The sequence below is a fragment of the Scyliorhinus torazame genome, chromosome 26, assembly GCF_047496885.1.
Source record: "Scyliorhinus torazame isolate Kashiwa2021f chromosome 26, sScyTor2.1, whole genome shotgun sequence".
Lineage (NCBI taxonomy): Eukaryota > Metazoa > Chordata > Chondrichthyes > Carcharhiniformes > Scyliorhinidae > Scyliorhinus > Scyliorhinus torazame.
The window spans coordinates 44,554,287-44,563,637 of record NC_092732.1 but is presented as its reverse complement, the minus strand read 5'-3'; the positions used below and the strand labels follow the sequence as shown (position 1 = coordinate 44,563,637).

Below are 9,351 nucleotides of genomic sequence, written 5' to 3'. Positions count from 1 at the left end.
AGGCCAGGGTAACGTGATGCAGTGAATATTCAATGTCTAACGTCCACCACTGGGGGGTGATAGAAATATAGCACTGTTATCTCATCCTCCATGATTTAACCGTTACCCCCTCGTCTCCGCACTCTAGCTGTAGCTGGAAGATACACAGTAAATCTCGAGCCAACAAGTTACAGTCCAATCCAGTAGTCACTACAAACTGATGATCTGCAGACTTATTCTCGTAAGTGACTGTCACAGGTTCAGAAATAGGATACTCACACACCTGTCCTTGGAACCCCGACAATTGCTGCGTGTGGTCGGATAGTGGTAGTCAAAGTTCTGATTGCACAGAAGACATGGCTGCTCCAGTGTCGATTACAAATGAGTGATGTTGATCTCCTATCTGCAGAGAGATAATAGGTTCCCTGCCCGATTGGAGAGTCCTTATGACTAAATTAGCTAATCAATCCTGTGTTGGGAAAGGGTTTGCCTGGGAGAAGTCAATGTATCTCGTCTGTCCTCCCCTTGGTGGGTACCCCCTCCTTTGGGTCGGATAATCTCCTTCTGCTGCCTGTCTTTTAAAGGGGCATTCCTGTTGCCAGTGATCTGCACGGCTGCAATTATAACATGCATTGCTCCCTCTATATCTGCCCCGTCCTCGTCTCCCAGTAGACCAATGGCCCCTCAGAGGGGGCGGCGGTTGTAAAGCTGTTGGTGCATACGGTGGGCCATAAAAAGGATTTACCAGAATGTTGCCTGGTATGGAGGGCATAAGCTATGAGGAGCGATTGAATAAACTCGGTTTGTTCTCACTGGAACGAAGGAGGTTGAGGGGAGACCTGATAGAGGTATACAAAATTATGAGGGGCATAGACAGAGTGGATAGTCAGAGGCATTTCCCCAGGGTAGAGGGGTCAATTACTAGGGGGCATAGGTTTAAGGTGAGAGGGGCAAGGTTTAGAGTAGATGTACGAGGCAAGTTTTTTACGCAGAGGGTAGTGGGTGCCTGGAACTCACTACCGGAGGAGGTAGTGGAAGCAGGGACGATAGGGACATTTAAGGGGCATCTTGACAAATATATGAATAGGATGGGAATAGAAGGATACGGACCCAGGAAGTGTAGAAGATTGTAGTTTAGTCGGGCAGTATGGTCGGCACGGGCTTGGAGGGCCGAAGGGCCTGTTCCTGTGCTGTACATTTCTTTGTTATGTGTTCTTTTGTTGAGCTGAGGGTCCCTTTGGGTGGGTTTGATATCATCCCCCTCGCTGATCCACCCACCCAAAGTCACAATATTGGGGCTCCAGCTGGTAAGCTACCATTTCTGCCGCTTGTTGGGGTCGCAGATCATCCTTTTTCATTACATACTCAGTCTTAACCTTTGTAACGGAGCCTCCTTCCTGGCCTACACCCTCCTTCCAATAAAATCTGACTGCCCTTGCCATCTGGGAAAGGTCGTTCCTTGTCCAATTCATGTTATTACATTTCACAGCAGTAGCCACGGAAGGTGGTAGGCAATGCATTAACATAGCACAATATTGAGGGGAATTCTGACCATTTTGATATGGCAAGTCGCCTGACTGCCCACGGTAGATTTCATTAAAACGTTCCAGAAATTCCTCTGGCTCTTCAATCTTCTTAGGTTTTAGGTCGAAGATAGCAGAAATATTTATGGGCTTTTGAAATGTGCTATTCAACGCATTCAGGATTTGTGTCCCTCTATCGTAGTCTAACGCATGGGCTTGCTGAAGTGCGGCGTGGCTAGCATAATTCAGGTGATTGGTATCTTCCTAATCGGCAACTGTCTCCGAGTCTCACCAGGGGACACTCTAGCTATTTCCTCTGGTTCTTCCAAGACTTCAACGTCCCTCCCTGTCACTAGAGGGAGTTCTTTCTCTTTCAATCCTGGCATCTCCCTTTGTTCTCGATATTTGCGGTTTCCCCTTGGTCTGAAGGGATTTAGGTGGTATGCTTAATTGTTTCTGGTTAGGATCAAGCCCTTCTCTCGCTGTCTGAGATCGGGTCCTAGAGCTAACTGGGCTTGCGGAACAGAGCTCCTCCTCCCCTACTGATCGTGAAGATGGTAAATCGGGACCCACGCTATCAACCAAAAGGGCTGGTTACTGGCATGATTGGAATCTGGGGAGCAGTGACTGGATATAAATTATTATACTCTGGTGGTTCTGGAATTAGTGCAGACAATGCTACAGGTGCAGTCGGAACTTTTACTGACATTTTTAAATCATCGAATTGATCATTTTCTGTCAATTCAAGGCCAGCCATTGAACTACTTAGCCCATCTTTTGTTTGACCCGAGTCTTTACTTGCGCGTTTTTTGGGGTTTTTTTTTTTGAATGCACATTCCTTTTTCAAGACCTGTAATGTTTTTTTTTCTCCCTGTTCACTAATTGGAATTCCCATTTTAAGGGCATTGTCCTGCCAACTTGATCCTATCTCTTTCCTCTTGACAATATTGTCTCCATAATCTAATTAACTCTTTAGCTTTCATACTTTGGCTCTTTGTTTTTTTTTAATATATATATATATATATATATTTTTTTTTTTTTTTAAATTTGCTTATTTATAACCAATGGCAATTTTTTAAAATTTTATTTATTTATTTTTTTTGCTCCTTGGCAAAACGATTGAAAAAGTTCTAACAGTGTTCTTTTTAAAACTTAAAATGTTTGAAAATTCAAATTGAATTACTGCAACTTGCAAGCTTAGCTCTGATCTCAACTCAAAACTAAATTTACGATTTGCTTAACACAAACTTGTATAACATTTACAACTTAATTAATTCTTTATCTTAACAATTTTTCTTTTAACAAGTTTTTCTTACATTCTCAAAAATGTTGGCTGCTATCAATGAGGGAGCAGTTAGCTGCGGTGATGTATACCGGAGCAACGTCAACTGTCATCTCCAGATTTACACTTTTTAAAATGGTATCTGTGAGTTTCTTTAAGTTTCTATTAATTTACAAATAAAATGAGATAAACATTATTTCAGGTAAGTAAAACTTAAGATTCTGGCAATTTCAATCAATTGCTTTCGAAAATAATAACTTTTATCAAAGAGGTGGAGAAACCCACTGGTTTCCTTTAATTAATTCAAAACTTAACTTTGCTGGAGTTCACTGACTCAAAGGAAAGGTATCCGATTACACTACAGGCTGCTGCTGTTATCTCAAGGCCTGAGTGAGAAGCACTGTCTGTCGTCTTTAACTTTGGCTGCTGCTGTTACCCCTTTGAGAGACTTCTGCTTCAACCAACATGCAGCATCCAGCTCTATGGATGTTCTTTGTCTTGAAATTTATCCAAGCAATTCCCCACAATCTCAACTAGTCCTCAGGACTGCGTTTTTCGCCACTACAGTCCAAGGGTACAATTTTAGCGTAATCAACTATAGATTTAAAACACTCACACATGGAATTGAATCATCTGTTTTAGATGTCGCATCAACCCATAACCTAACCCAAGCCGAATCAGAACTCACACATGGAGTTGAACCATCTTCAGATTTAGATGTCACATCAACCCATAACCTAACCCAAGCCGAATCAGAACTCACATGGAGTTGAACCATCTTCAGATTTAGATGTCACATCAACCCATAACCTAACCCAAGCCGAATCAGAACTCACACATGGAGTTGAACCATCTTCAGATTTAGATGTCACATCAACCCATAACCTAACCCAAGCCGAATCAGAACTCACATGGAGTTGAACCATCTTTAGATTTAGATGTCACATCAACCCATAACCTAACCCAAGCTGAATCAGAACTCACACATGGAATTGAACCATCTTCAGATTTAAAAACACTTATTTAACTGAACCCTCATCTGCTGAAGTCACATCAGTCGTCAACAACACAATTAACCCAAAACTGAACTATCAATTATGATATCCCATCAGTTTAATTTGCTAATCCCCAGACTGACCTTTGATTTCGTCGAGACGATCTTTCCGTACCAACCGCGAGTGACCAGACTAATCAGACGATAAGAAGAGGGGAAAAAGCAATGCGCGGTCATTTTCCAGCTATACATTATGGGCCCCTTCTTCCCACTCTCCCTGTTCATAATCAATCTAATTCTGATTTCGCGGTTGGTCAGAACCGTCTTGAGAAATCCCGGGTTTTCGGCACCAAATGACAAATCCCAAATTTCTTTACCCGTCAGTCTGGCCTCAATAAAAGTCGAGGTGGATTTGCAGGTACAGCATTAGTTAGTTTATGTGACTTGCAAGCCTGACTCAGTTCACAGCAAGTACAAAACACATCTTGCTTCGTACACCTCTGGAATGAAGTGAGTCTGTAGAACAAAGGGATCTCTACTACTCACACAGCTGGCATCAAGTTTCACATACACGATTCCCATAGGTCATCCTATACACCTCCTGACCTATCCATACACTCTAATTGGCTCACTTCCAATCCCTTCCTCTGGCCCCTATTACCCAGCATCCTTTTCCCCTCCGTAGCTGGACACACCTCTTCCTTTGCTTTGCCATGCGGTCTGAAATCCTTTGTCTGTGAACTCACCAGGATTAGACTGGCCTATCTCTACATTACATTAACTAGTATCTCTAAAGTAACTATTTTATATCACATTCGTCATATATAGAACCTTAGTTAGGCCACACTTGGAGTATAGTGTTCAATTCTGTTCGCCACACTACCAGAAGGATGGGGAGGCTTTAGAGAGGGTGCAGAAGAGATTTACCAGGATGTTGCCTGGTATGGAGGGCATTAGCTATGAGGAGCGGTTGAATAAACTCGGTTTGTTCTCACTGGAACGACGGAGGTTGAGGGGCGACCTGATAGAGGTCTACAAAATTATGAGGGGCATAGACAGGGTGGATAGTCAGAGACGTTTCCCCAGGGTAGAGGGGTCAATTACTAGGGCATAGGTTTAAGGTGCAAGGGGCAAGGTTTAGAGTAGATGTACGAGGCAAGATTTTTACACAGAGGGTATTGGGTGCCTGGAACTCACTACCGGAGGAGGTGGTGGAAGCAGGGATGATAGTGACATTTAAGGGGCATCTTGACAAATACATGAATAGGATGGGAATAGAGGGATACGGACCCAGGAAGTGTAGAAGATTGTAGTTTAGACGGGCAACATGGTCGGCACGGGTTGGAGGGCCGAAGGGCCTGTTCCTGTGCTGTACTTTTCTTTGTTCTTTGTCCCTTTCATTCCACGAGCTATAACTTTGCTCACAGGCCTGTTGTGTGGCTCAATATCAAATGCAAAAGAAATCCATCATGGCTCTCCTTAATTAACCTGCATTTATCCTTGTGACTATTAATCCTGTCCCGCATTATAGTTTCTAGAAGTTTCCCACCACCAAAGTTTAACTGACTGGTCTGCAGTTGCTCAGTTACAGGAAAGTTGTTTAAATTCTGCTTCACCAGCACTGCATCACACGTGGATACAGTTATTTCATTGTGATATGCAGTCCTGATATTTTCCATTGATCATGAATGGAGTATTATAGCTTGAATACAAGTTGAGGCAGTGTAATAAAGCAGAGTGAAGAATATAGCGCGCAAATGAACAAATCTGTGCAATTAATAGCAAGATGCAGTTCATGACTTTTTGCTGCAGGTACGATTCCACTGCCATATCTTGTGAAAGAGTTAGTTCAATTTCCATAAATACGACTGGATGGAACTTGCAGGGGAAAGTGCTTTGATAAATCCATGCTTTGGGTCCCAGATCACAAAATCAATGTCTTTCGGAGTCCTGAAACAGCAAGAGGAAAAATTTCCATCAGCTCTTACAATTCTAATCTGGGTAAAATTATATCAACATTTTCTGTGTCTTGTATTTGTCAGCTCCTGGACATGTACAGTGCACTGTAGGTAAAAGGGAACTGTCTGCCTCACAGTCAGCTCCCTGTACACAACAACAGGTAGAAGACAATCATTGGCATCATTCGGTGCTATATACAGGACTGAAAAAGACCACTTCAGCCTCAAAGTTGACAAAATAATATTGACGACTGCTATCTCTGCTGTATATCTATCCAGTTGCCTCCTGAGTCTGTCAACACCATCTGCTTCTACTGTCACCCCTCAGACTCGATGGGCTGAATGGCCTCCTTCTGCACTGTAAATTCTATGAAATAAGCGTCAATCTTTAAAGTCAAACCTTAATTCAGTTTACCTGTTGTCACCTCGAGCCTTTAACTGTTATTCAAAACTGTGATTGGTTTTAATGGCTTTCGTTTTATCTGCACTTTTGATAATCTTGCATAATAAAATTTCACTTGCATGTTCTCCAATGTGAACGTTACTAGTTGCAATTACCAAAGATCCTCATACAAGGCATCAGTTTACATCCAATTCACACACAGTGAGGATTTTACCAAGTGCGGTGTGACCATGGAAATATGAAATTGGAATCCAGTCCTGTTATTTTAGAGAAAATATAACCACAAAAAAACAGGAATAAATGTCTGGAGCCTGCCCCAGACAGAAGACTTGCTAAAATGAATGTAATTTCAGTAAACATTACATACAGAAAGATCAAGTGCCTTTGGAGAACACTCAGGGAAGAATAATCCCCCACCCTATCCCCGTAATCCCACACGGAGGCAATTTAACATGCCCAATCCATCTAACCGGCACATCTTTGGATTGTGGGAGGAAGCCGGAGGAAACCCACGGAGACACGGGGAGGAAGGTGACAACGCCACGGGTACCAAACCCGGGTCTCTGGCGCTGAGGCAGCAGTGCCAACCACTGCGCCGCCGTGTCGTCCCCTGTCATAAGGTTCAGCTTGGTAATCGAGAAGAGCAAGGAATGATCTAAAGTAGAACTTCTAAATTGGAACAGGGCTCATTTCAATGGGATGCAGAGATCAAAGTCTGACGGCAAAAACTGTTCCATAAGAGTTGTAGAGTTTTTACAGCAGGAAAAGAGGCCTTTTGCCCATCACGTCATCACACACCTATCCAGTCTAATCCCACTGTCCAGCACCTGGTCCGGAGCCTTGTCTGCTGAAGCATTTCAAACGCTCATCTAAATACTTATTAAACACGGTGAGGATTCCCGCCTCCACCACCCTTTCAGGCAGCGAGTTCCAGATTCCCACCACCCTCTGGTCACAATAACCACCCTGGTTATTGAAGCCTCCACTGAGGGGAAATGTTCCTCCCTCTCCACCCTATCTATGACCCTCAGAATTTTTTATTTATTTAAAAAAATAAATTTAGAGTACCCAGTTAGTTTTTTCCAATTAAGGGGCGATTTAGCGTGGCCAATCCACCTAGCCTACACATCTTTGGGTTGTGCGGTGCGAAAAGCACGCAAACACGGGGAGAATGTGCAAACTCCACACGGACAGTGACCCAGAGCCGGGATCGAACTTGGGACCTCGGCGCCGTGAGGCAGCAGGGTTAACCCACTGTGCTGCCCTGACCCTCATAATTTTATACACCTCAATCCGGTCCCCCTCAGCCTTCTCTGCTCCAAGGAAAACAACCCCAACCTATCCAGCCTCTCTTGATAGCTGGAACGCTCCAGCCCAGGCAACATCCTGGTGTATCTCCTCTGCACCCTCTCCAGTGTAATCACATCCTTCCTATAGTGTGGCGACCAGAACGGGACACATTACTCCAGCTGGGACCTAACCAGTGTTTTATACAGCTCCCGCATAACCTCCCAGCTCTTGTGTGCCTGAGTTAATAAAGGCAAGTGTCCAACATTTGTTCTTAGCCACTATCTACCGGACCTGCTGCCTTCAGGGATCTATGGTCATGCACACAAAGGTTCCTCTGTGCCTCCTATTCCCTTAGCTTACTAGTCCTCCCAAAATGCATTACCTCACACTTTTCAGGGTTAAATTCCATTTGCCACTGTTCTGCCCATCTAACCAGTCTGCAACATTGGCCCATAATCTGAGGCTTTCCTCCTCGCTATTCACCACACCACCAATTTCTGTGTCAAGGAACAATGGTGGTTTTTAAGTAGTGATACTTCAGTTTCAGGATAGGTGCATTTTAACAAAGAGGAAAGATAGGGCATTCAAAGACAGGGCTCCTGGATGCAGAGAGAGATAGACAACATGATGAGATAAGGAACGTTGTGTATGATGCATGTCAGGTGAATTCCAGGCCAAATACAATAAGTTGAGGGGGAGAGGTTGCAATGTTCTTGTCGGATGGCCTGATTTATTACAAGAACACTTGTAGCTAAAGCTATAAACAATTTATTACCACTAACTGTGGGTCAACTATGTACAAAACAACAGATGAATAACAGTATGATCATGCACAAGCAACCTCTCTCTCCCAGCTCTCCAGTCAGTCTGAGGTCCCCTGACTCGAACATTCACTTATATACAAATGAGACACCTATTGGTTAGTCGGTGAATTACAAGACAACCATGATATCACCACAGAGGTGAGGACGGAAGTGCAACTGGCAAAAAGAGAATATGGGAATTAAATGAGAACCAACGTAAATGGGAATCCAAAATTCTTCTACAGGCATGTAAATAGTAAATTGGTTATAAGAGGTGGGATGGGTCTAATTACGGATAAAGCGATGATATTTGCTAGGAGACTAAGGGAAAGCCTAGAATACTGATGAGTACTTACCTTCGGTACTTACTAAAGGAAAATGACATCAGCGCAAGTAGAGTTTATAGAGGTAATTAACGGAGGGGTGAAAACTGAACAGGAGGAGATATTGGAAAGGTTGGATAAGTGATAAGTCACCTGGTCCGGGAGTGTGGTGGACAGGCCAATCTTACAAGCTTGCCTAGATCACAGAATTTACAGTGCAGAAGCCATTCGGCCCATCGAGTCTGCACCGGCCCATAGAAAGATCACCCTATTTAAGCCCACATCGCCACCCTATCCACGTAACCCAGTCAACTCATCTAATCTTTTTGGACACTAAGGGCAATTTAGCATGGCCAAGCCACCTAACCTTTGGACTGTGGGAGGAAACCGGAGCTCCCGGAGGAAACCCACGTCGACACGGGGAGAACGTGCAGACTCCGCACAGACAGTGACCCAAGCGGGGAATCGAACCTGGGACCCTTCGCTGTGAAGCAACTGTGCTAACCACTGTGCTACCATGCTGCCCTCTGGCACCTCCCTTAGATATAAGGAAGGTGCCAGAGGATTGGAGAGTGGCAAATGTGATACCCTTATTCGAGAAATAATAGGCTGGTGTCATGTGAATGGGCCTTTAAGAAAAGTGTGCATTATCAAATGGCTGCAGTGATGTCAGTGTGTGGGTGGAGCTGGGCTCTGCTCTGCTTTTTACTTTCGTTTTGAGCTGGGAGCTGTTTTTGGCACTGTGTTTAGTTTTGCTTTCAGTTGGAGAGCTGCATTCAAACCAAGCAGATGTGTG

At 43.9% G+C, this 9,351-nt stretch overlaps 1 protein-coding gene across 3 annotated transcripts in view; it reads right to left on the bottom strand.

Moving 5' to 3' along the window:
* Positions 1-4,189: 4,189 nt before the first annotated feature.
* The window catches only part of gba1 (glucosylceramidase beta 1), a 35,144-nt gene continuing 29,982 nt past the window's right edge, over positions 4,190-9,351 (bottom strand). For all 3 annotated transcript variants that reach the window (XM_072490696.1, XM_072490694.1, XM_072490695.1), the window contains one exon: positions 4,190-5,728. In XM_072490696.1, the coding sequence (XP_072346797.1) occupies positions 5,623-5,728 (106 nt within the window). In that variant the 3' untranslated portion in view covers positions 4,190-5,622. The remainder of the gene's footprint in view (positions 5,729-9,351) is intronic.